Source organism: Manis javanica, chromosome 7 (genome assembly GCF_040802235.1).
Source record: "Manis javanica isolate MJ-LG chromosome 7, MJ_LKY, whole genome shotgun sequence".
Taxonomy (NCBI): domain Eukaryota; kingdom Metazoa; phylum Chordata; class Mammalia; order Pholidota; family Manidae; genus Manis; species Manis javanica.
The window spans coordinates 55,860,628-55,886,099 of record NC_133162.1 but is presented as its reverse complement, the minus strand read 5'-3'; the positions used below and the strand labels follow the sequence as shown (position 1 = coordinate 55,886,099).

Below are 25,472 nucleotides of genomic sequence, written 5' to 3'. Positions count from 1 at the left end.
CAAGCATAATTGGTACCACAATCCAATTTCTTTTTTATACTGGCATTCATGTATGCCTTCATACTAAAATCATAGCAAGAATATTGAAGACAGCGATAATAGCAATAACAGTAATACTGATAGGATATTTAAGATTCGCATTCATAGTTCAGGCACTTGTTAAACCCTTGACATTGCACCATTCTGTTTAACCCTTACAGTGATTCCTTTGGGTAGGTCCTATTATTATTCCCAGTCACCACATGAAGTGACCTGGTGCTAGAAAGGTTGAGAAATTTGCCACAGATACAAAGCTGTACATGGCATAAGGAGGATTCACTCTCAATCAGTCTGACTCCAGCAGTCCATATCCTTAACATATCCCTTCTGCAACTACTTTTTTTGTACTTCTTATGTGCCAGGCACCATATTATATATTTATTTCCATTTGAAAAGCAAATTTTCATATTTTATTTTTGAGATGAAGAGTGTATTTTAGTTTCAAGATATTTGTAATAGTTCAAATCCATTACTGAATCACCAACATGAATGATTTTCTTTTTTAATAAATTAAGAAAACTGAGAAAAGCAAAGTGAATTTGGCCGGGTATTTAAATTACAAAGTATTCCTGGTTTGCACATCCATACAACACCCTGAACATGCCAGCTTTTTAGCACAAATCATACTAAACACTCTGGAATGGCAAGTTATAACACACCAATTAATGTGCAGGGTTCTCATCTGGATCTGATTTCAGTTTTTTTAAAGTTGAGTATTTTAAAATGTATACATTATTGAGAAATGCCACGTGAAAAACCCAGAAAAAAATAAATGGATCTTAAAAAAAAAAAGTCTAATTAGGCTGATCATATCTTTTAAATGGTCTATACCAAATTGTATCACAACTCAAACAGGATGCCATGCTTTCAGTAAAAACCCATCTCATCAAAAATTCTTACAAATAACCAAATGGCTCTTTGAGTTGTAAGAAAACATTTTTCTTTGGGGCCACAGTTGAACCTTTCTAACATTTTAAAAATTAATTCTTTCATTCCCAAAGACAAAAAAAAAATCAGCCTGCAAATGTTAAGTAAAAACTCAGGTTAACGTAATGGCAGCTAAAATAGTATCTTTTTGTGGCTACTCAGAGAGTATCTTCTTGGCTGCTAGTACTTTTGAGAAATAATAATATAGACAAATCTAGTGTTTCCCATAACTTTTTAAAAGTGGCGCATACTTCAAAAGTTAAAAGCACTTCAGAAAAAAAACTGAAAGGATTGAAAATAGAAAGAATACTTCATTACTTTTGTACTGTATGCACATTTATTCACTGTTATTTCATATTTTTGTCCACCATATCTTTGTACAATTCTAACTAAGTACCATATCATTGGATACTTAAAAATACTGTTGGTGTTTTGAAAATTCTATATTTTGACCTTAAGTTGAGGAAATAAACAATATCCCCATTGCTCACCAACCAAGTTTACCTGTCAACATCATGAAATATGAGAGAAACATATCACATCAATCCAAAAGATGTTTAGTGAACACCTACAATATGCTAAGCAGAAGGCAGGGCAGCAAAATCAAATTGCATGTTGCACACTAGTTTCTACAAGAAAGCAGCCACTGCTTAGAAAGATGCAGGAATTCCTTTGGGGCAATGAAGAGCAATTTAGAACTTTCTCGTGCAACTGTGTACCTATAAAACTATAATTTTTAATCTTCAAAAAGAAAGTCCCAATTTAAAAATCACCAGTGTAAAGGGAAAAGTGAAATAAAGCTCTAATTATGCTTCCTGCATGTCTAAATTACAAGTTATCACAAAGAAGGAAAGTACTAATTGATTTCAGAGAATCTGAAACAGTAAGAGATACACTCATGCTTTGATTAACTCGTAAATACCAAAGGTCAATAAACTTTTTCTATTAAGTGCCAGAGAGTAAATATTTAAGGCACTGTTGACCATATAATCTCTCTTACAAATATTCAACTGCACTTGAAGTGTGCAAGTAGCCTGAGAAGAATGGTAAAGGAATGAGCATTGATGTGTTCCAGTAACACTTTATTTATGGCCACTGAAATTCTAATTTCATGTAATTTTCATATGTCATGAAACATTCTTCCTTTGGTTTTTTTTTTAAGTATACAAAAATGTAAAATTCATTCTTCTCTCTTGAACTATCTAAAAACAGACAGGACCATACTTGGCCCATGGGCATTAGTTGACCAACCCATTCACCATGAAGCAAGACCACACCCCTAAAACCTCTGCTTTATGCACATGTTCCTTTTTTTTAACTAGGCCACAATATATCAAGTGTTTTTTTTAATTTTTGGTTTCTTTTCAATTAGAAAAATATAGTCTACTGTCAGTTTTGTTTTACGTATCATCTCTTTCATTGAAGGTGGATGTTATAGACCGAATGTTGGGTCCCTGCCAAATTCATATGTTGAAACCCTAACCCCAAATGTGATGATATTTGGAGGTGAGGCCCTAAAGAGGTAACCAGTTCATGAGGGTGAAGTCCCTATTAAAGGTGACCCCAGAAAGCTTCCTTGTCCTTTCTACCACGTGAGTCACAGCAGAAAGTCAGCAGCCTGCAGCCTAGAAGAGGACCTTCACCAGAGCCCAGCCATACAGCACCCTGATCTCAGGCTTCCAGCCTCCAGAGCTGTGAGAAATAAATGTCTGTTGTTTATAAGCCACCTCGTCTATGGCACTTTGTTCTAGAAGCCCAAATGGACTAGGATAGTGGATCCATGCTTCTCCCCAATGTGCCTCACCTCGCTCCCTATGAAGTGAAACTGCAAAATCCTTAATTCTGCCACATCTTGACTGTCCACAGGCAATCCACAGCCCAAGGCCTTATGCCCTCCTCTCTAGAGTGAGTGACAGGCAAGCACCAGTCTTTTACCACACAATTTCCGAGATTTTCAGTACAGATAAATTGGGCATTAAGGGAAACCTAGGTGGCAGTTACAATGCTAACACCTGTAGAGTCCTTGCCACATGCCCTGCGCGTATGGTCCTTCAATATTCCCAGTATCCTGATGTGATGAGTGCTGTCCTTCACCTCAATTTGCAGTTCAGAAAACTTGACAGTTAACTTAACAGAACAGTGAAGGAACTTGTCCATCACCAGACAGCTAGTGGATAATGCAGGCAGGATTCGAAACAGGAGGGCTGGCCCGAGGGTTTGTTTGTGCTTGTCACTACATTACAGTGTAGGTGCAGCAGGGAAAAAGCATCGCAGAGGGAGGACCTGTTGTCCTCTAAGCTGCCATGCCTGTTCTCGCTCTCTCTCTTACACCTGTGGGAGAGCCTGTCAGCTTCTTTAAACTGCATCCAACTGCTCTGGATTCTCCATCTTCTGTTTTTTTGTGTTTCCTCTCCCAGCTACGCATTGCCATGTCCTTGGCCTCTGGCCTTATCCCCTCTTAAGCCATGACTTACATTTCTTAAGTAATGGAAATGCTTCCTTAAAGTGCCTTGGGTAAATAGCCAGCTCAATTTAATGTGATCTGGAGTCACATAGGTGCCACCGGGTCGGCCTCAGGAACAAAGCATAGTTTGGATCCTGTGGCCACATATACCACTGAACATACTCAGCGCAGCTGACAGTCTGACTTCCCAGGAATAACTGTTCATAAACAAGTAGCAGAGGTAAACTTATAACACTTACTAAACTTGGCAGCTTTATTCCTAAGCAAACTCATAAAATATTGGGCCACAGAAAATTTTGAGAAATTCTCTAAACAGCTTAGAAAAAAATCTATCTGAAAAGTGAAACACCACTTTAAAATATCGTAGAGTCCAGAGGCTTTCATATTTACATTTCCTCCCACCCCAGGGATCATCTCTTGATTATTAAAGGAATAACAAGAGTTATTGACAGAGTCCTGGAAAAATTTAAAGTTCTACAATAAATACAGATGGAGAGATGTCAGCATCAGCCTTTCTGACAATGGCCTTAAGGGTCTCCATTTTCCTTCAATTTTTCTTAAATTTCTCCAATGTAAGGTGCTCTCTGCTTCCCTTAGCAAAGCTTTCACTGGCCATGTGCCTCTCAATTCACTGGGCCTTAAGCTTTCTTTTCCTTTATTATATTGGACATCTAATGTCCCAGATTTTTCATATATGTATCTAAGGGGTTTTTTTTTAAAGCTATGCTCATATTTATAGTGGAAAACAAAATTGCCTTCTAGGAATAGAGTTAAAAAATTGTGCTGAGTAGTAGTTGAGGGATGGTTGATTAATCACCTGTGCTTGGCAACTTTTAACTTTGATTAGAAGGCTGAATAGTGACAGAGCTGCACTTATTTTGAAAACGTACCTGTTGAAATCAGGCCAAGGGCAAGGCCTCGGTGGCTGTCAAAATACTGGCACGTAATGGTCACTGTTGCAGTGTATAATAAACCACATCCGAGACCTAACCATAAGAAGACATTGCATAAATTAAGACACACTCTGTTACATTACTAAAAAACAAAAAAAAGGCATCATAAAGTATCTCCAATAGGACATTCTGTTACTGACTGGCTAAAACTCCTTCCATGTCAGTTGTGCAGCTCCAGTGGACACATTTGGGCAGACTCAGCTTTCACTCACATAATCCCTACAGTCAGGGTTAAGTAAAAAAAAAAAAAAAAAATCCAATTCCTAAATCATGAACGAATACCACAAATTTAAATTAAGACTTTATGGGAAAATAGAGAAAATGGTTAAATCACATACCAAATAGCAAAATTCAAACTTGCCGATTCAATACCTCTGTCTCTCTTCCAAGTTCTTGCCCTCAACTCAGTGTTTTCCTTCTCAAAGTCCTCTAAACAATTTTATACATTCTCTTCATCATTCCAAGCTATTTTGCTAGAGCTTGGAAGCTTGTAAAACAAAGGCGCTTGGGCAGGTCCTCTGGGGTTCTCAAATCACCCCATCACAGTAAAATGTATATATATTTGTATGTTTTATCTCTTAGGCATGCAAACTACCTTATTTAGGAGTAACAATGCCTTTAAAGTATATTTGAAAAAAAAGGAGGAAACAAATACAATAAGATATTAACTGTTAAGTGTAAGAGGTGAGCATTTCGTTGTTTTGCTGTACTATTCTCTCCTTTTCTATAAATTTGAAATTTCTTTGTAATTAAAAAAATGCAACAAAATTTCTTTTTCTTGAGACTCAAGAGCAATATTTATTCCCAGATCTTCTCCAAGGCTTTTGTTTATTAATCTTTTCCTCCCAATGATCAGTACCTGATAACCTCAGTTTGTTTTCACAAAATGTTCCTCTGGCTGTAACTCATAACTTTTTGCTTTTCTTTTATAACATCCTCTTGAGGATTTGAGGATCACTCTATAAACAACACATATAAAAATCACTCAGTAACCTAAAAACAAATTTTACTCATAGCCCCTTAGGTGAATTACTAAGATCATTTTCATTGCTTTAAATTCATACTGGGACTAATTAGAAAGAATGCATGGGCTTAACAAGTATATTGCATAAATATTTTAGGAATTTAACATTTAAAACAACCCAGGACTCAGATACATTCATGGTTACCAAAAAAGTTTTCTTAAAAAAATGAGATAGAAGAAAACAATTACATTTTAAAAAAATCTTTTAAAATGAGCACACTTTTTGTATGATTTAGGGAAAAATACTATCTCATTAATTAAAACATGAATTGGATTGATTTGTAAGTTGTCATTATTTGTAAGGATACTTCAAGATATGAAATAAGAACTGTTTCTGAACTGTGAAGCCAAAACAATGTCACCCTTAACTGAAACTTCAGAATGCCTTTGGAGGGGGCGTGGATTTCCTTTCCTGTGGTTTGATTGTCAGGACTCTGTCAAATGTTAGGTACTGGGACAAGAAAAAAAAATACACTTCTGATCACTAAATGTCAATGCCAGAAAAGCTGAAAGAGCAACTTTTAAAGTTTTAACCTTAGACTAAAAAGAAAGACATTTTTAAAAATTACTTCAAGGCCATGGGTTTCAGATAAGCTTATCTCATTTATTTTTTAATGGAGCAGAAATTTGAAGTGGCTTTTCCTCAAACATTTCAAAAACCAGAATGAAGCATCATCTGTATCAGGATGACTTTAAACCAGAAGTTATTAAAGAATCCCTAGAGTTCCCAACATCTTTTACCAGAACCCATGAATTCAAAACTATTTTCATAAAACTGCGGTCCCTCCTTATTCAGTTTCACTTTCCGGAGTTTCAGTTACGCACAGTCAACCGCTGTCCGGAAGCAGACGATCCTCCTGATATGTCATCAGAAGGTCAGTAGTAACCTAATGCTGTGTCTCAGTGCTTATGTCTTTCAACTCTTCTCATCACATAGGCATTTTATCAACTCACATTGTCAAAAGAAGGAGGGTGAGTGCAGTGCAGTAAGGTATTTTGAGAGAGAGACCATATCCACCTAACTTTTATTACAGTATATTGTTGCAGCTATTCTATTTTTAGTTATGATTTTAAGCTACTACTGTGCCTAATTTGTAAATTAAACTTTAGCATAGGTATGTATGTATGTATGTACATACGTATAACTTGGAACATATCAGTCATGAATAAGGGAGGACTACTCTAATACTAACATGTTCTCTGTTGTTTTCATCATGCTTACATTTATGAAGATGGTACAAAAGAGATAGTAAAACTGCAAGAGCTTTAGCACAAATCAAGGTATTGGTGCCAATCTTTTCACCTTAAATGCTTCATCACCACACTCTTACAGTAAAAACAACAAACTTTTTAAGAAATGTTTCATCTGAATTATGACAGTTGCAAGGAAAAGCACTTACGTGATTGTTTTAGTAGCCAGCTAAAAGAGACACTTTTTCCATGTGATCCTGTTTGTATTTGAAAGGATGCCTGACAAACAATGTTTACTAAGACTTAAGTTTTTGACAATATTTGCTTGAAGACACACTAACAAAGGAAACAACTGAAAGTACTTGTTACCAATGATAATTTTGAGTTTTCTACCAAAATTAGAATTTTGGAAAACTGTGTCCATCACCATGAATTTGATAGCTTTCTAATACATAAAGGTTTTGTTGGTGATACTAACAAAAGTGACTTTTGACATATAAGGAAACAGCAACATTTTAAGTTCTTGCATAACTCAGTGAACCAACATTTTTCAAATAATCAATTCATGGTATCACAAAATCAGGCTTTAATGAAGATCAACTGAAAGTACAAAATAAATGGATTTAATATAACAGAGTATGGAAAGCATATTGATGTGGCATCAGGTTCCACATTGCAATTAACCTTTGGAAAAACTACCACTTAGTTTTGGTAGAATATCTACAGTTATCTAAAAAGGCTATTAAAAACTCCTTTTCCAACTACATCTTTGTGTGAGACCAGATTTACTTCATACACTTAAATCAAAAAAACATATTGCAGCTGATTGAGTATAGAGCAGATATGAAAACCAGATGTCTTCTCTGAAGCCAGACATGACAGAGATTTACAAAAGTATAAAACAGGGCTGCTCTCATCAGTAAATTTTGTTTTGTTTTGGAAAATAATTACTTTTCATAATAAGTATGTTATTTATATTAACACATACTGGGCTTGTATTTACCTTGATGAATTACTAAACAAATATTTTTAAATTTCTCAGCTTTTAATACAGTACATTTTAACAGAGTAATATCAACAAATATAATCCATAGAGTCAGAAGCTTCTTGGGACCCTAAGTAAAAGAGCACAAAGGGTCCCAAGAATTTAGAGGTTGGAAGCTACAGCCTTAAAGCATTTCTTGGTCTCCAATAATTTTTTATCAGATTCCTACTAGTGAAAAATTTCTAAGCATCAACCTCCAGTATAAGCATAGTAATTTTTACACTAACCATCTCTAACAATTCAAAGCATAAACAGTAGTAAAATACAATCTTTTCCCTTTCACAGGCAAACACTAGATATATTTGCATATTCTAATATTTCCTTTTCACACCTTATGCTCCATTTCATACCTCTGGGTAAGACTGTTAACTTCAGAGGCCTCCCTTCCCGCATCTCCTAAGATCAGACCAGACACAAAGGTCTTTATCACACCCACTGCCTAAATTATCGGCCTCCTTCTCTCTCTCTCAGCACTGGAACTGCCTCAGTTCACCTCCTCATCTTTTCTGATCTGAACCACGGCCTAGCTAATCATTGTCTCAGCCTCCACTACTTTTCTGCCAATCTGTCTCTAACCTGCTATCATAAAGTTCTAATCACATCACACTCCTGCAATAAAGCCTACATAAAACCCTTTTTCATCCTGCCTCTGTAGCACACCATGTTTTGACATATTTGCAACTCCCTACACGACTTGGGCATTCCTTAACCAATTTTTTTAAAAAGACTATTATGCATTGTATCCCATGCCTCTGAGCTTTTGAGCTCCTAGAATGTCCTCCCACCAGACCCTCACTCCATTGCCAACCTGTGCCCATCTGACCACATCCTACCTGTTCTTCAAGACCCAGCTCAAGTATAAATTGCTACATGAAGCCTCCTTCAGCAGCCCTCTCACCCACTTGTACATACTATACCAACACTGAACATTGGTTTCATTTTACTACTGCTATTGTTTTCCTGAATTGAGTAACGTATCTACCAGCAAACTCCCCCAACTGGACAATGAGTGACTTGAGGGCAGGCTGTGTCTTACTCATTCGCGTATCCTGGTTTCAGGTCTGAATCCTCGCACAGAGTATGTGTTTTTTAAGTCTGCTGTATGAGCCTCCCCAGAGAAGTCATTCTATTACCTTTTCCCACACGTCACATTTGACTTCCCCAATTTCAATGGCTAATTTCAACCATTCCTATCTCTTTTTATTCTGTCCCTTTCTTGCATTTTTCTCTTTTTTGTATCTCATTTTCTCTGTGGATATAACAAACACACACCCACTATAGGTATGTGTGCATGTATGTGTGCAAATGTTTACACATATTTTAAAAATAATATCTTTTGATCTGCTTTCCAATTAAATGATGCTGGTTCTTTACTTAGACCAAAAATTAAATCTTGCTTTAAAAATACTAAACTATTTTTAATTTCACAATAATTCATGTGATAGGATAACATCATTAGAAATAAAGAATTAGAATTACAGGGTTTGAAAAAAAGTTACAACTAATTTACAACTTCTGTGCCCTATAGGATGATGCTTTAAGCAATCACTCGGAACTGCCTCATCCTTCTCATCATTGTCTATAAACTAAAAAAAAAATCTAGATCAATTAAGCTGATATGAGAGTTATAAGTAGAAAACATAATTAAAGTAAAACATTCTAAAAATGTAAAATGCTTCTAATTCAGAATATATAAAGCAAGCATCTCTAAGGAACTAGCATATGAATAAAATCACACAAAATGAAATTTTGATTTATTTTAGGGAGACAAACAATAAAATATTTGAAATCATGTACATATTTAAAAAGTGTCTATGAGTCATTCTTAAATATATTTTCATTATATACATATTTTTGTGTGTAATTGACAGACAACTTTTGAGCCCCTGTGCTTACATATGAAAATTTCTCCCTGCAGAATTATTTTTATGAAAAGGAAACATTACACTAACAGAACACTCTAAGATGGCAATCTTAAAAAGTGATAAAGGTGAAGCTACAGACCCGGACTTTGTGTTGGGAAAGAGGAGGAGTGCCCAGGGCCTCTCCCTGTTTGGCCACTGGAAGTGGTTCACAGTGTGGAGGCCCCTTTGTCCTGGGCAAACCGTGGCAGCTGTCACTGAGGTGCGAGGACTTGCCTCATGGTCATTTGGGGGAATTCTCTTTCTGTACGTTCTAGAAGAAGCTTTTGAACAACTCTTAGAAGAGCTGAGCCAATATGATTTATCATCCTAACCAAATTGCATATAGTATTCCAGAAATATCTATTTAGGAAATGAAGTTGTAAGAATGTAACTTAAAATGCTGAAAAAGATAAGTAATTTTAGAGTATCCCAAATTAGGTACTGTATGTTTCTAGCTTAACACATCTGCATAGAAAGTTAAAAGTACACCCAGTTGGCTAGGTTTTTGATTGGTGTGGCTCTAAACATTATATGCATAACGTGATTACCCTGAACATCACACTGACTGCCTAGGAGCACAAGCTTGGGAATCGGGCAGGCTTTGGTTCAACGCTATCACTTATTGGCAGGGTGACTTTGGGAATTTGAGAGTTTGTTTAAACTCTCTAATTATTAGTTTCCTTATCTTTGAAATAATCTCACAGAATAATTAAGAATTAAGAGACATAAAAAATGTAAAAGATTAGTATCTGTGCTTGGAATATAAGTACTAAAAATATACCATTACATTGATATATTTTTTTCCCTTTTCATCTGAGTACTATGGTGTCATGTAGATACAGCCTCAACTAATTAGAAAATCATAGTTCCTTATTATAACTGAACATCCATGAAAGATGAAAGACTATCTTCAATGATATAACCATTAAAAACAAAACAAAGAAAAAAAAGGCTCATAAAACCCTAACTGCTAAAGTGAATGTACAGGAAAGGACCTTTGTCTCATCTGCCGTACTTAGAGTAGGAGAACCAGACTATCTGTAAATGCGGTTTTTTCCCCTGATATCAATGGGTGATTCAGATACAGTCCATATGCAGATATTACCAAGAAAATGGAGGAGAAAATTGACTTCTTCCAAAAGTCAAGATGATAGTAAGAGAAAAGAAATCTGGTAGCTAAGATAACATCACACTTTCAAGATGATATTTTTTTAATTAAATGATGAAACAGAATTATCCCAACTCTTTTACCATAGTATTCTTTTGATATTTCATGTAGTAATTAAACATACCATACAACTTTGTTTTCTTTTTCTAAATTCTAAATCTTCTATACAAATACTTCTCATTTAAAAAAGCTCATTCAGCAGCAAAAACTGCTGCTGTGGTCTTGAAATAAAAGATAAGAAAGGAATTTAAGGGGATGGGAACAAATATGTATTAAACACCTCTTTGTGCCTCTCTATATACATTATCTCATAAACAATCACAATATCTCTGTGAAGTCATTTTAGGCCCACTTCATAAAAAATGAAAATGGAAGCTCAGGGAGATTGAGTATTTTTCTGAGGTCACAGATAATAATAATGGCTCTGCTAGCTAATATTTTTTGCATTATCTCATCATCCACAAAATCCTATAAGATGGATGCTATTATTATACTCAATTTAAAATATGACAAAACAGAAGTTAAGTAACTTGTCTGGAGTCACAAGCTGGCAGGTGGATTAGGTCAACCCTCACGGTCCACCAGGAGACTGCTGGCTGGCGCTTGCTCCTTCCCTCTGCCATACTGTCTATCTTAAGAGAACATCTAGTTAATTCTAGACAAATAAAAGTGCTTAGAATACAATTTCGCATAGAACTTGTGCTCGATGAATGTTATCGTTAGATTGAATGTTTTTGTTTTTTCTAAGGAACTCATAATACAGAAAGGAGAATGGGTTTAGATTGTGTAATAGTTTCTGGTCACTTCCTTTTCAACTGGATACTCTATTTCAAATGGTGACAGAATGGAAATATTATCCTATTTATTTATCCCACAAATATTCTATGAGCCCTATAGTATGAGTTTACTGATGAAATAAAACCTAAAGAAGTCAACCACGGTAAGTTAATAACCTGCTAGCAAGGACTCATTTTCAGAGAATAATTACCAGAGTGAGCAATTTTTTAATTAATTGAAACCCAACTCAATTCTTTTATTTCTTTTATTTTTACTTATATTTTGCTTGACTTCATTTAGCCCTCACAAGACCTATCTTAGGTAGATTTGTTAGCCTCCCTTCACAGAGGAGGGGGCAGTCATTCGTGAGATCAAGGGGTTTGCTCAAGCTCACAGAAACTATGGGTCCTGACCCAAAGCCCCGTGCTCTCTTCATGAGCTGACAATTTCTTCTCAGTCACCGGGATTCAGGACCTATTGCCAAATCAGAGTTATCGATAGTCCTTGGACCTGAGCTCTTTTTCTGTCCCAGACCCATTAACTGAAGGTGAGGTCTGGATTCCAGGAGGAAGGATATTACAACAAATGCTGAGACAAATACATAGACAATGAAACACTGACTCTTTCCCCAAAGATAACTATAGCCACTTATTTGAGTTAACTGCACACAAGGGACAGTAGGACACCTTTTGAGCATTTTTGGATACACTGTTGGAGCCAGCTTGTTAACTCAGGGCCTGAAGCATGTACATGACCTTCCCTTAGTGTGGGGTCATATAGGAGTCAAGAATATACGGGATCATGGCCCAGGTCTGGCTCACAGTGGGTCCACATTCAATGGTCATTTCCCTGGTCCCTGATACTTAACTGCAGCACACGTACATGGTAACTGGCATGACCCTTTATAGTTGTTCCTTGGCCTTGGAGTATGAGTTACCATAGTAAGGAAAGCCCTGTAACCCCAATACTGCCAGCAGCAGCCAAAGAGTAGACTAAGACTAGTATCAAATCCTATCTAATAATTGAGTATCATGAGTTTATACAGGTGGGGAGGGATGGCAGGGTTAACTATTGAAAGGTTCCAACAACATATCCAAATTAAAATCAGTTTCACAGGTTGGTAAAGCTCTCTTCATTGCTATAGAAATTTTGAAATTTAGTTACGGGAGTTAATTTTCTTTTTCTTTCTATATATATCCTTAATATTCTTCCAACACAATAAAATATATGTAAATCTTAGACATATAGTATAAGATAATTTTTTTCTTTTTAAAAATTCATTTTTATCTCTAGGTAATGCAAATGCTATTGAGACAGGGACCATGGGCTTAGACAGAATAAGGTGAGGGCCTCTGGAAAAAGCAAGGTAGGATAATCACAGCCAGAGCAATTTAACTACATGCAAGGAAATCCCCTACCAAAACTCTAACATTAAGCTCTAAAGTCATTCTTCAGTCAGATCAGTTAATATTCCCCAGATAAAGAAAAGTAGCATCTGTTCATTTGTAATTATGTGTAAGATTCACTTTAGCATGCTAAAAGGTCCAAGCCTATGTGCTGTCTTTCCTCCTTCAGACCTGATGAGGTGATTTGCAACCTGGGCAACTAATTTAACATGCAGGCCCAGCTGTAAACAACATAGTAAAAGGCAGGAAGAATTCCACCTTAAATAAGATTGCATTTTAATACCCAAGAAGTTAAGAAGTAGGATTCTTAACTTACTCTTTAGCAAACAATACCTCAGCCCACCTTGGGGGGCTGGGTAGGCAGCCTTGTTTGATATGCTCCCAGACCAAGATGCTGGTATCTCAGGGAGAAATCAGAGCAGGACGTTGCTTGTGTTAAATTAATTCTAAATATTCAGGGACCACTTAACAAGTCCACACCCCTAAGCCCTTTATAATGTTCCCAAAAATCCTCAACTCCCTATAAAACCCCTAGACAATGCACCACTACGGGCTCTCTTGTCCCCTCCTGAGGTGACCCAGGATCTCTGTCCTCTCACTGTATCTCTCAATAAAAACCTCCCTGGCTCTCCTACCTTGGGTGTTCCTTCTTTGACTCTGCAAACAAGAACCCTGGCATCACTATGGTATCACTCACTTTTCATCAATTCTTAAGCCAGTAACAACTTGGATTTGTACTCACAAAGGCTGTACCTAAATTAACCTTGAAACCATGTGTAGGAGTAAAGTCCCTTGAAATTTTGAACGTGTAGTCCAGACTTTAGGGAAAATACCAAAATCATACCAATGGGATAATGATTTAATTTTCTATGTGAAGGGCCCCCACCAGTAAGATGGTGAACTTCCGGCTTCTCTTCCAGGTCCTCGGTTCCCACCAGTGCCACCTGAAGCCCAATCACCTCTCTCCCCCCTCCCACTTCCAGCACCTAGCCAATAGCCACCAGCCCCGTAGAAGTAACACCACAATCACCCCATGCCCCTTCCTATATAACCCAGTACCTTTCCCTAATAAAGAGGAATTCTCCAGTGAATTGCTGCTGTGTGTCGCTCCTTTCCTTTCATTGGTGCCAAAACCCAGGAGATAGGACACCCCAACTGGGCCCCATCTTCCCCCCGACACCAGCAGCAGCTTGCCCTCGTCCTCTTTTTCCGGCGCTGACTCATCACACTCACCACTCCTCTCTGGCCTTTAGGTAAGTTTCCCCCCGGAGTGGGCCACTCTTCCCCAAGCTATCGCAGTGCCATTGACCATGATCGTCCGGCAAGGCTCTGACGCTCAGGGACGAGGAGGGAACTCTCCCCGCCTCCGGCCTTCACAGCTGCTACAGACCCTCAGGCCCCCTCCAAAAGCCATAAATTGCCGCCTCCGGCCTTCACAGCTGCTGCAGACCCTCAGGCCCCCCTCCAACAGCCATAAATTGCCGCCTCTGGCCTTCACAGCTGCAGCAGACCCTCAGGCCCCTCCTCCAACAGCCATACACGAGGTGACTCTTTGTGGATGAGAACGCTCCCTTTTCCCCTTCCTCCTTCCATTCTGCCTGCCGAAATCCGTTCCGTCCGCTGAAAATTCCTAGTACTAGGTACCTCGTGACTCCAGCACTCTGCCTTCTTAGGGAAGTCTGGGTAATGACCCACACTTCCTAAGAAATTCTGACTCATATATGAGTTTCTGCAGACCACCAAGGATCATTGGGGATGCCCTTTGTCTTCTTGCCGTCTGCCTCCGGTCCGAGGATTTCCGTTTGTCTTCCCCTGTTTGTCTCCTCCTCTGTCCTTTAACCATGGGAGCCTCCTCATCCCTCCCTGAAAGTTCACCTCTTGAATGCCTGCTCAAGTATCTAGCCACCCTCTCCCTCACGCCTGATATAAAACCAAAACTTCTCCGTAAATACTGCTCCCAAGATTAGCCGACATACCCCCTAGACAATAACAACCAATGGCCCGCAGGGGGAACTCTTGATCCTAACATCACTCGTGATCTCTTTAACTACTGCCAGTGCCTAAAAAAATGGAAGGAGATTCCCTATATCAAAGCTTTCCGCCTCCTCCTCCCCCCGCCCCCCCAAGTTCTCCTAGCCTGCAAGCCGCCGCCCCCGCAGAAGCCTCCCGTTCACTCCCTTCCCCTTCTTCTCCTACAACAGCCTTTCTCCCTTCCTCCCCCACCATCTCCTCCCCCATCTCACCTCCTCCACCTTAGTCCCCTGCAGATTAAGCCTGAGCCTTTCAGCCCCCCTTTAACTAGGTCCCGGGGGCCTCCTCCGTCTTTGCCCTCATCACCTGTTTCTCCCCTGTCAGAGACCGCCTTTGTCTTCTCACATGTTTGTAAGCAGAATAAGAAAGCACCTTCCCCGAACGCAGCATGAGAAAGCACAAGCTTGAGAACAACCAGTGCAGTCCTTGGAAGTTATCTGTCCACAAAAACATATCTTCTCCTCGAAGATGAGCCAAGACTCCTCACTCTAAAAATAGGGAGACCTTGAAGATGCATAGAAACACCACCCCTGCTTCTAGCTATGCCCTTCCCCTACTTGCCGATGTGGCAGGAATAGAAAACAAAGAACATTCTGTTTATGCATTCCATAAGCAACTAACAGGAGCCCTGCTGTAGCTCAGTTAGTAGAGCATGGGACTCTTAACCTTAGAGTTGTGAGTTCAAGCCCAACTGGTGCGGCAGAGGCAAGCAGCTGGGCTGCTGGCTGGCGACACGTGAGAGCGTCAGCCCTCCCAGTTCTTTCTTTCTTTCTTTATTTTCTTCACCCCCCTTCCGCACTTCAGGACCTGCTCGACTAGGCGCAGCTGGACCGCATCACTCCCCCACAGACTGAGCCAGAACCCTTCAGTCCCCCTCAGACTCAGTCCCAAGGGCCTCCCAAAATTATCACCCCCCTCCGAGACATAGCTTAGACAGACTCACTCAAGTGTATTACAGTATACCAGCCTTGACCCAGACACGCCTGACAGAAGACATGTCCTTATGACAGACTTCCTAGCTCAAAGCTACCCCGACATTAAAGCTAAACTCAAAAAGTTAGAACAGGGCCCTGCTACCCCACAGACTGAGATCCTAACAGTGGCCTTTAAAGTCTTCCATAACCGGGGGGAGGAGAAAGAACGCCATAAACAAAAGGCTGATCAGGCCAACTTCCAAATGTTGGCCCAGCTGATAAAACCACAACCTGGGTGCCCTTCTACAAACAAGCGCCCCCCAGGAGCTTGTTTCAAGTGCGAACAAGAACGACATTCGTCAAGGGCGTGCCCCTCCCCCAGATCTCCTACCACCCCATGCCCCAGATGCCACAAAAAGGGCCACTGGGGGTCTGATTGCCCAGTCACCCGAAGGGGAGGCTGGATGAACAATCCCCATCCTAAGCCCGCCATAGTGGGGCTAGCAGAATAAGACTGAAGGGGCCCGGGGGCTTCTCGCCCGACTATTTCCATCACCAAACAGGAGCCCAGTATTACTTTAATAGAAGACGGTCGCCCCATATCCTTCCTCCTAGATACAAGAGCCACCTTCTCAGTCTTGCGAGAATACTGGGGCCCCACCACGCCTGCCATTACTCCTGTAGTCGGGGTAGGAAGTAAACAGATTTTCCCATTAAACCCCCCCCCCCTTTTATGCACAATCCAAGACAATCCCATACCTTTCTCCCACTCCTTCTTGGTTATGCCCCAGTGTCCCATCCCTTTACTAGGACAGGACATCCTTTCTCTCCTCCATGTTTCCATAACTACATCCACTCCCACAGCCCCCAGTACTCCCTTTCTGATGGCCCTCATAGCCAACGACCCCCCTCTACCCAATGAAAGCTCTGGTTCCGCCCTCATACACCCTGTAAATCCCAAAGTTTGGGACATTACAAGCCCCTCTGTGGCTCTGTGTCCTCCTGCCTCTATCAAATTACGTGACCCCTCTCAGTATATCTGTCAGGCCCAATACCCCCTAACCACTTCAGCCCTCATAAGCTTCCAACCCATCATTCAAGAACTCTTAAACAAAAATTACCTGAGACCCACTCACTCCACATTTAATACCCCCATATTAGCTGTTAAAAAAAAAAACCCAACAGATCTTTCCGCCTTGTCCAAAACCTTCACCTCATCAACATGGCCGTTGTCCCTATCCATCCCTTAGTTCCAAATCCATACACCCTTTAATCGCAGATCCCTGCCTCGGCATCCCACTTCTCAGTCCTAGATCTCAAGGACGCATTTTTCTATCCCTCTGGACCCCTCCTCCCAAGATTTTTGATCTTCACCTGGACGGACCCATACACCAGACATTCTGAACAACTCACTTGGACAGTTTTGCCACAAAGCTTCCGAGATAGTCCCCATATTTTTAGACAGGTCCTAGCTCAGGACCTCAAACAGTTTAATCATGATCACTCCGAGTCCACCTTATTACAATACGTGGACGATCTTCTACTCTGCAGGCCCTCGTGGGAACAGTCTCAACTTGACACTGCCTCCCTACTTAACCTTCTAGCTTCCAGAAGTTACCGAGTATCCCCCGTCAAAGCTCAAATCTCTTCCCCTTCTGTCACTTACCTCAGATTCCTCCTATCTCAACAAAGAAAGTCCATTACCTTAGACAGAAAATGGCTCCTCTCTGACCTGCCCGTTCCCAAAACCAAGACAGAAATCCTTTCCTTTCTAGGCCTGGCTGAGTATTTTAGAGCATGGATCCCTAAATTCTCCCTGTTGGCAAGACCCCTATACAACCTCAGCAAGGGCCCCCCTGAAGAACCATTATCCTCCTCACCCTGACACTCCTTCATTAAGCTCTGTCAAGCCCTTGTAGAAGCCCCAGCTCTCCATCTTCCTGATTTGTCGAAGCCCTTCTCATACATTCATGAGAGGTCCAGTCAAGCTCTAGGAGTCCTAGGCCAATATTGTGGCCCACCCTTTGCCCCAGTAGCTTATCTCTCCAAGCAATTAGACCCCACAGTTCGGGGATGAGCCCCCTGCCTACGGGCATTAGTCGCTGGACAGCTTTTGCAGAAAGAAGCTCATAAACTGACATTCAGGGCGTCCCTTACCATTCTGTCCCCACATCACCTAAAAGATCTCTTAACCTACAAAAGTTTACAGACTCTCCCTCCCTCCAGACTCCTGACCTTACTGTCCTCTTTCCTCCAAAATTCCGTTCACCCCCTTTGCCATCCATACCCAAATCATGACTTTTTCCTCCTTTACTGCTCTCTCACTTTTTTTCCTCATTCCTATTGTCTTCCCCGCCACCGCAGCCTCCTTTGTATAGCGATTCAAAGTCAGACAAACTTACACACAGCATAAAACAAAAGTTACTGCCCTCATTGCCACATCAGACTGCCCTCTAGAAAGCTGCTCTAAGCCTTTATACCTCCACTTTCCTCCCTCCACCGAAGTGTTCACTAGCAGCTACCTTTATTCTCCCTACCTCTGCTTCCTCTATGACCAAAGACAAGCCTATTGCAGGCGATGGCAAGACACTTACGGGGGATGTCCCTACTGGTCTTGCACCATTCACTACATGGATAACTCCCAGTACCCACAGTATTATTCCTCCAACCACTTCATGAAATATCCCAATGGCTCATTCTCCTTATCAATCCCAGATCCCTGGGACTCTCGATGGGCTGCCGGAGTCACAGCCTCAGTTTACTACGGGAGGTCTTCGACCCCCCACGGTACCCTTCATATCTCTCGAGAGTATGTTCCCTCTCACTCCCAGATCTCTCAAGTTGCATCAGATATCAGACATTCCGAAAAAGTCATTATCCAAACTCTTGACGGCGCCTCTTCATCTTCTTATCCCTGCCCCTCTTTCAATTTCTCCTACTCTTCTTTACAGCTCATTCAGGACACCGCCACCTTTCTCAACTACACCCTCAACACCGCCAATTGTTTCTTGTGTGCATCACTACAGCGCCCGCTGCTGGCCGCTGTGCCCCTCGATATTTCCAACTACTCCTTCCATGCAGAAGGACAACCCCTCTGTGCCCTGGCAGACATACCCCTATGGGTACCAGAATACGCAGATAATCTCACCATCCACCGCTGTGTAGGCCCGACTCCACCCCCCTCCAGCGCACTTCACTGCCTCCCAACTCCAGCACACCCTACATTCTCATCACCCTAATCCCACAGCTTACACTTTACAGCATGGCAGAATTCCTTGAGCTCCAACCTCCCTTGCCCTCACGCACAAAAAGGGCTGCTTTCCTTCCCATCATGGTCGGTATCTCTTTGACCATCTCAGCCATTGAGGCAAGATTTTCTGGGGGAGCCTTGAGTCACTCTCTATGGGCAATTAAAGATCTCAACGCCAAACTTGAGGGAGCCCTGACATCCACTGCCAATTCCCTGGCCTCTCTCCAAAGACAGGTCACTTCGCTAACTAAAGTCACCCTTCAAAACCGGTAGACCTTAAATCTGCTTACAGCTGAGAAGGGTGGCACCTGCATCTTCCTTCGAGAAGAGTGCTGCTATTACATCAACGAATCCGGCATTGTAGAAACTGACATTACCAAACTCACCGACCTTGCCTCCAGTCTCCACTCTGCTTCCAATTCCAACCCATTCTCTTCAATACTAACAAACCCCTTCCTCACCTGGCTCTGGCCCATTGCAGGCCCCATAATAATCATTCTTCTCGCCTGTCTCTTCTTACCCTGTATAATAAAGTTCATCAAATCCCAAGTCAGAAAAATCTCTAATCAAACTTTCAACCAGCTTTTACTCAGGAACTATCAGCTTCTGGCCACAGAAGATCCCTCACCCTCACGTGACCTCCTCACCACACGCTGAGATAGACCCCTCTCTCCACTGGAAACTGTTCCTGGAAACAATGGCTGCAGATGCCTGGCTCCTGGCACCCGTGTCCTCTTGGCACCATTAGAATCAACAAGTCCTCGACCTATAGTTACAGGGAACCTTCATTGATTTCCAACCTGAAGAAGTCCACATCTACTCATCCTTACTGTGGGGAGTCCTATCAACCCTTTCCTCCCAATCCTCAAGCCCTCACTCCCGTCTCCATCCCTGTTCAGCAGGAAGCAGCCAGAGAGAAAAGCAGCGTCCACAACCCCATAGAGGAGAAAGGGGGGGAATGAAGGGTCCCCACCAGTAAGATGGCGAACTTCCGGCTTCTCTTCGGGGTCCTCAGTTCCCGCCGGTGCCACCTGAAGCCCAATCACTTCTCGCCCCCCTCCCAATCCCAGCACCTAGCCAACAGCCACCAGCCCCGTAGAAGTAACACCACAATTACCCCATGCCCCTTCCTATATAACCCAGCACCTTTCCCTAATAAAGCGGAATTCTCCAATGAATTGCTACTGTGTGTCGCTCCTTTCCTTTCACTATGTACAAAGGGGCTTGTCCTAAAGGAATCAGCCATTGTTTTTGCATAAACCCAGACATTTACATTTTTATTTTTATGATTTTAGACAAGAATGCAAAATAATTATTCAACAAAGACTCTCAAATTTTACAGGATTTGCATCTACAGATTCAAAACTGTATTAAGCAGGGAATAGAAAATATCAAACATATTCTACCTGTACTCAAAGAACTAACATGTGAACTGTTTATTTAGATTTAGATTTGAGTAGTATTAGGGTATATACTTAAATTTAAAATGAACTTTACGATTCTAAAAGCAACTAAAACAATTACAAAAAGGTAAAGAGGTCAAGCTCTACTCAGACTGAGTAGATTCAACCCCAAGTGTCCTTGCTATGTGGCTTTAGTTAGTAATTTCAGTTCTGTTGAGTTTCACATTCTCTCTCCATAAAATGGATTCTTATAAAAATTCAATGAGATCAGATAGAGCACTTAGCACATAGTAAGTACTCAATGAATATTCACTGCTATTATTTCTATAATCTATTATTAGAGAAATAGTCCCAAGTTCAAAAAAAAAAGATGAATATTGGTAGTCAACAAAATTGGATTCTTTTAGACACTATGAAAAAAACGTTGAAAGCTGGAATCATCATTTTCAAATTCCTTATCAACAGCTCTTAAGAATATTGAGACTGGTGATGTTTAACATTGAATCCAATTAGCACAACAAATCACAAAAGCATCCACCATACAACTGTCAGTGTTCTCAGGCCCTGAGCCCATTACTTTTCCTCCCCTGTAACCAAGAGTACCATCAATCATTCCCACTACTCAGGCTTTAAAAAAGTAATAATAATTCCATGTCTTAAAAATCTACTTTTTACTTCTGCTGTGACTTTGTGACTTGGGACCCTGGAAAAGTAGGATGTTTAGAATACAAACAGCTCAGAAGAGGGCTGTTTAACCACTCCCTAGGAAAAAGACCACTTCCTAAGGCAGTGAGAAGTGACAGATGTCAATAACAGATAAGATTCATGCTTCCCCTATCTTTCCCATTTTCATGCTTTAGAGGCAAGTGCTGAAATGAAAAACCTTCCTGTGCCTTGCAAGAAATCATAATGTGCATTGTTAATACTCATTTATCCTTTCAAATATTTTGAGTCACCAGGCAGGCATCTTACTAAAGCAACAATTTTTGGTGAAATGGTCATTGAAAGTTAATTATAACTGAGCATTTTCACTTCTTATATTAACTGAATAACAAATCTAATATTGATAAAAGGATGTTTAACTCTTCAACTTAGAAGGTTACAGTGACCGGGTTTCTTACCTACTACAATGCCATAGGAAAAAAACAGAAAGTAGATATTGGGGGCAAAACTGCTCAACATCAGGCCTCCGGCTACCATAAAGCCACTGAAGATCGTCACTGGTCTTGCTCCAAATGAAGAAACACAGAGGCTGCAGACAGGACCTAAAATAATACATGAAACCTTCACTTACTTAACAATAATTTCCTTCCCACAATCATATGATCTACCCCATTGTAAGCTTAAAATTATTCTTTCCATCATAAAATAACAACACTAATAATAAACATCTATGTTTTTACTTATACGCCAGACACTATGTGAGAGATACTTCCCATAAACAATTTCATTTCATTTTAATCTCACTGTAGCCCTGTGATACTATTGTTACCCTCACTTGTTGATGAGAAAATTAAAGTTTCAGGATGGCAAGTTCACGCAATTAAGAAATGGGTGTTCTGGAGTCTTACTCAAATTTGAGCTCACCTACTTGCCACAGTTTGATTTCAGGCAACTTATTTGATCCATCTGTGTCTCAATTTCTTCACCTGAAAATTGGAATAGTAATAGTACCCACCTCATAGTGTTCCTGTGAGGACAAATGAAGAGCACAGATGTAATGCAGATCACAAGGCCTGGCCCAAGTAAGCTAGTTCTGTGGCCATGAGAATGGAAGCAGCAGCCACCAGAGTTGTGATAGAGGAAGAAGTAAAAACCCAGGCAGTCTGGCTCCTGAATCCACCATCTTAACCATCACACTATTCTGAGGATTTCTGTCTCCTGCACGTTCCGTCCACCTTCCCTACCCAGAGCTTCTCTCCAGCACAAGGCCGGTCATACAACTGGTGGGGATGAAAATAAACTTGATGATTGACTGAATACAACAGAGGAATCAGGTTGGGGTGAGGGGATTACACCCTTTCTAGAGAATATTCTGACAGGGGGGCCACAGGGAGAAGGACCTTACCCATCCAGGTATGGGTCTGTCAGTGATAACTGTCCTGCATTCCACCCATAACCTGGAATTTGGGGAAGTGTACTGGAGACTGACAGGTAAAAGTGACCATTCCCTGGATCTGTTCTATGCATACAAGTTCTATGCATCTGTTCATATGCATATATGCAGTTGCTCAAGTAACAGGACTTAAGTGATTGTGCAGGTTTTCCCCACTAGCCCTGTACCTGGGAAGTAGCTACAACTACAGAGTTTAGCATATTAGAAATAAAAGGACATGAAGGATTATTCATCCCAATAGTCTCATTTACATGGAACTCAGAGAGGTTGTCCGTGTTCACGGTGGAAGAAAGAGCCCAGGATTTGAAAGCAAAGGAAAACACCTCTTCACTGAGTTGACAACAGCCTTCAAAGTGTGAATTACTATCCCCAGCTTTTCAAAAACACACTCCCCAGGATGGCTAAAGACAAATAGTGTTCACAACAATGTGGAGAAACCACAACTCTCAAAAACTGCTGCTATCATCAACTAAAGCTGAATGTAGCACACCATATAACCCAGAAATTCCACTTCGATGTATGCATCCAACAGAGACACATATGCCAAAAGTAATATACATAAATGTTCATAGCAGAACTCTTTATAGTAGGCCAAACCTGGAAACCCAGATGCTCATGAGCAGTGGAATATATAAGTAAAATCTGGTATATTCATACAAGGGACGATGGTATAGAAACAAGAATGATCTACAACCACACATAGCAACATGGATGTATCTCCCAAACATGTGGAGTGAAAGATGTCCAACACAAAAAAAGTACACACTGTGTAATTTCACTTACAAAAAGTACGAAAACATACGAAACTAATCTATCATTAAAAGTCAGGATAGTGGTTATCTTTGGTAGCAGACAGGGAGTTACAGCCAGAAGGGAGCACAGTCCATCTTCCAGGGCACTACTCACATTCTGTTTCTTGATGTGAATGTGCTTATTATGCGGGTGTGTTCAGTTTGTAAAAAATTCATCAAGATACACTCTCATGATATGCACACTTTTCTGTATATACCTTTTACTTCGATTAAAAAAGATTTTAGTAACCTTGGAGAAATGATGTTAGTCTCATTGTAAGTGGTAGAGCCAGGATCCAACTACCCCAAGCCCAACATTCTTGCCAATACCAGAGAGTCTCTTAAGTGCATATTTACGACCAGGTTTTGACCACTGAGACACCATAGGGGTCTCACCCCTATGACTCTCCCACATTCCTCCCTGGTCATGAATTGGCCCCTGCCATTTCAGGCCATCTTGAGCAAGCTGGTATAGAAAAGCAGACTAATGTATTTTTACAACAGAGGGGGATATTCTGTGCCAGGGTTTTAAAAGGAAAATTCATTGAAAGACCAAATTTATCATCCAATAGTTGAGCTGTCTGTATACCCAATGAAAATTACTCCAAAAATAAAAATGATTTTAAGAGTCATATTTCATAAATGGGTATCTGACTTCATAAAGGCATGACCCTTCTCTATTGTTTACCAAATTGTGTTGACATTGAGAGTCAGTGTTAAGAAATTTAATAAGCACAGCAGAATTGAAATACAGATTATTACTGGCATACTTGATAAGTTTCAAGTGCCATCTTCAAAGTAGGATTTTAATCCATGTTCATTAATACATGTTAACTCCTCGAGGAGACCCAGAGTTTGGGGAGCTGGGGGTGGGGAGGAAGAGTAATAATTTTCATAGCATGTACAAGCAAAACCACTATTTTATAAAACATGTAATATTATTATCAATTATTTGATAAATTCTTAAATAATTTTTGCCCAACACATAATTCTTTGAAAAAGCAAATTAAGCTTAAGGAAGATTTGAGCAGAAATTTATTGATAGATAAAAACAGCAAATTGAAACTGTTTTTTAAACTTCTCTATTTTCACACAGTCACCTGCTGCAAACTTAGAGAAAAATAACTTGAAGTCAGAGATTAAAGACAAAGAACTCTACAGCTAAAGGAGGCCTTGAAAAGAGTCCCAAAAACCTTATTTTAAAAATAATGAAACTGGACCTCAGAAAGATCCTGTAAATTGGCCAAGAATCCATAGCAAATCAATGACAGTGCTAAGGCCAAAGCAGCCCCAAATTCAACCCAACTGAGTATTTCAATTGGCACCTTCATTTGTTTCTAGATGTCAAAATATTAGTAAAGAACACCAACTACTTTTGTTAGTATTTTATGTTTAAGCAGTTTTATGAATTTATGGCAGATGAAAACATAACACTTGTGCTCATTTTGGAGTTTAAAAGTTTAGAGCATATTAGTTTTCTTTCCTCCTCAGAATCTAAATTTTTAGATTCTATTTACATGGAGCTAAAACCAAAATAGCTCCATATTTCATCAATAACTGGAAGTGACCGTTAAGTCACAGCCTCAAAACATGATGCATTTAGGTGTCAGCTCTTTGTAATCACAGGCAAGTTTTCCAAGCTGCTAAGCCATAGTTTTCTTCCCAGCACTGGACTAGCTTCAGGAGGTGAATTAAATGAAAGGACTACTCTCAGGGGAGATTTCTTATGCCTCAGGTCTTTCACTTTGCAGAAGGGACCTTGGAACAAAAGTTAGTTAACCCATCATATGAACCAGTGATTCCACCCCTTGGGACTTACAAAATTTTAGAAAAAGGGAGGGGGAGACCTTTATCATCCAGTTGCCAATTTATTATTTTAACAAGTAAAGTCATTTGTTTTAATGTAAAACCATCATTTATTACTACCATTTCATTAAAGAAGGAATATTTTAATAAAAAGGTAAGAAGGATAAAACTGCAGAATAAAATGTGATACATACACACACACAATATTATTACCTTTATATTTATTTCTCTTAAAATGAACATTTTTCTTGAACTTACGGTTG

The 25,472-nt window shown here is 40.2% G+C and overlaps 1 protein-coding gene across 6 annotated transcripts in view; it reads right to left on the bottom strand.

Annotated features, from left to right (window-relative positions):
- SLC16A9 (solute carrier family 16 member 9) overlaps nucleotides 1-25,472 on the bottom strand; it is an 81,018-nt gene that overhangs the window by 3,408 nt on the left and 52,138 nt on the right. For 5 of the 6 annotated variants that reach the window (XM_037002965.2, XM_073241014.1, XM_073241016.1 and 2 more), the window contains 2 exons: nucleotides 21,618-21,761; nucleotides 4,321-4,416 (listed from right to left, as the gene is read on the bottom strand). In XM_037002965.2, the coding sequence (XP_036858860.1) occupies nucleotides 4,321-4,416; nucleotides 21,618-21,761 (240 nt within the window). The remainder of the gene's footprint in view (nucleotides 1-4,320; nucleotides 4,417-21,617; nucleotides 21,762-25,472) is intronic. The other variant, XM_037002966.2, reaches the window with a different exon arrangement.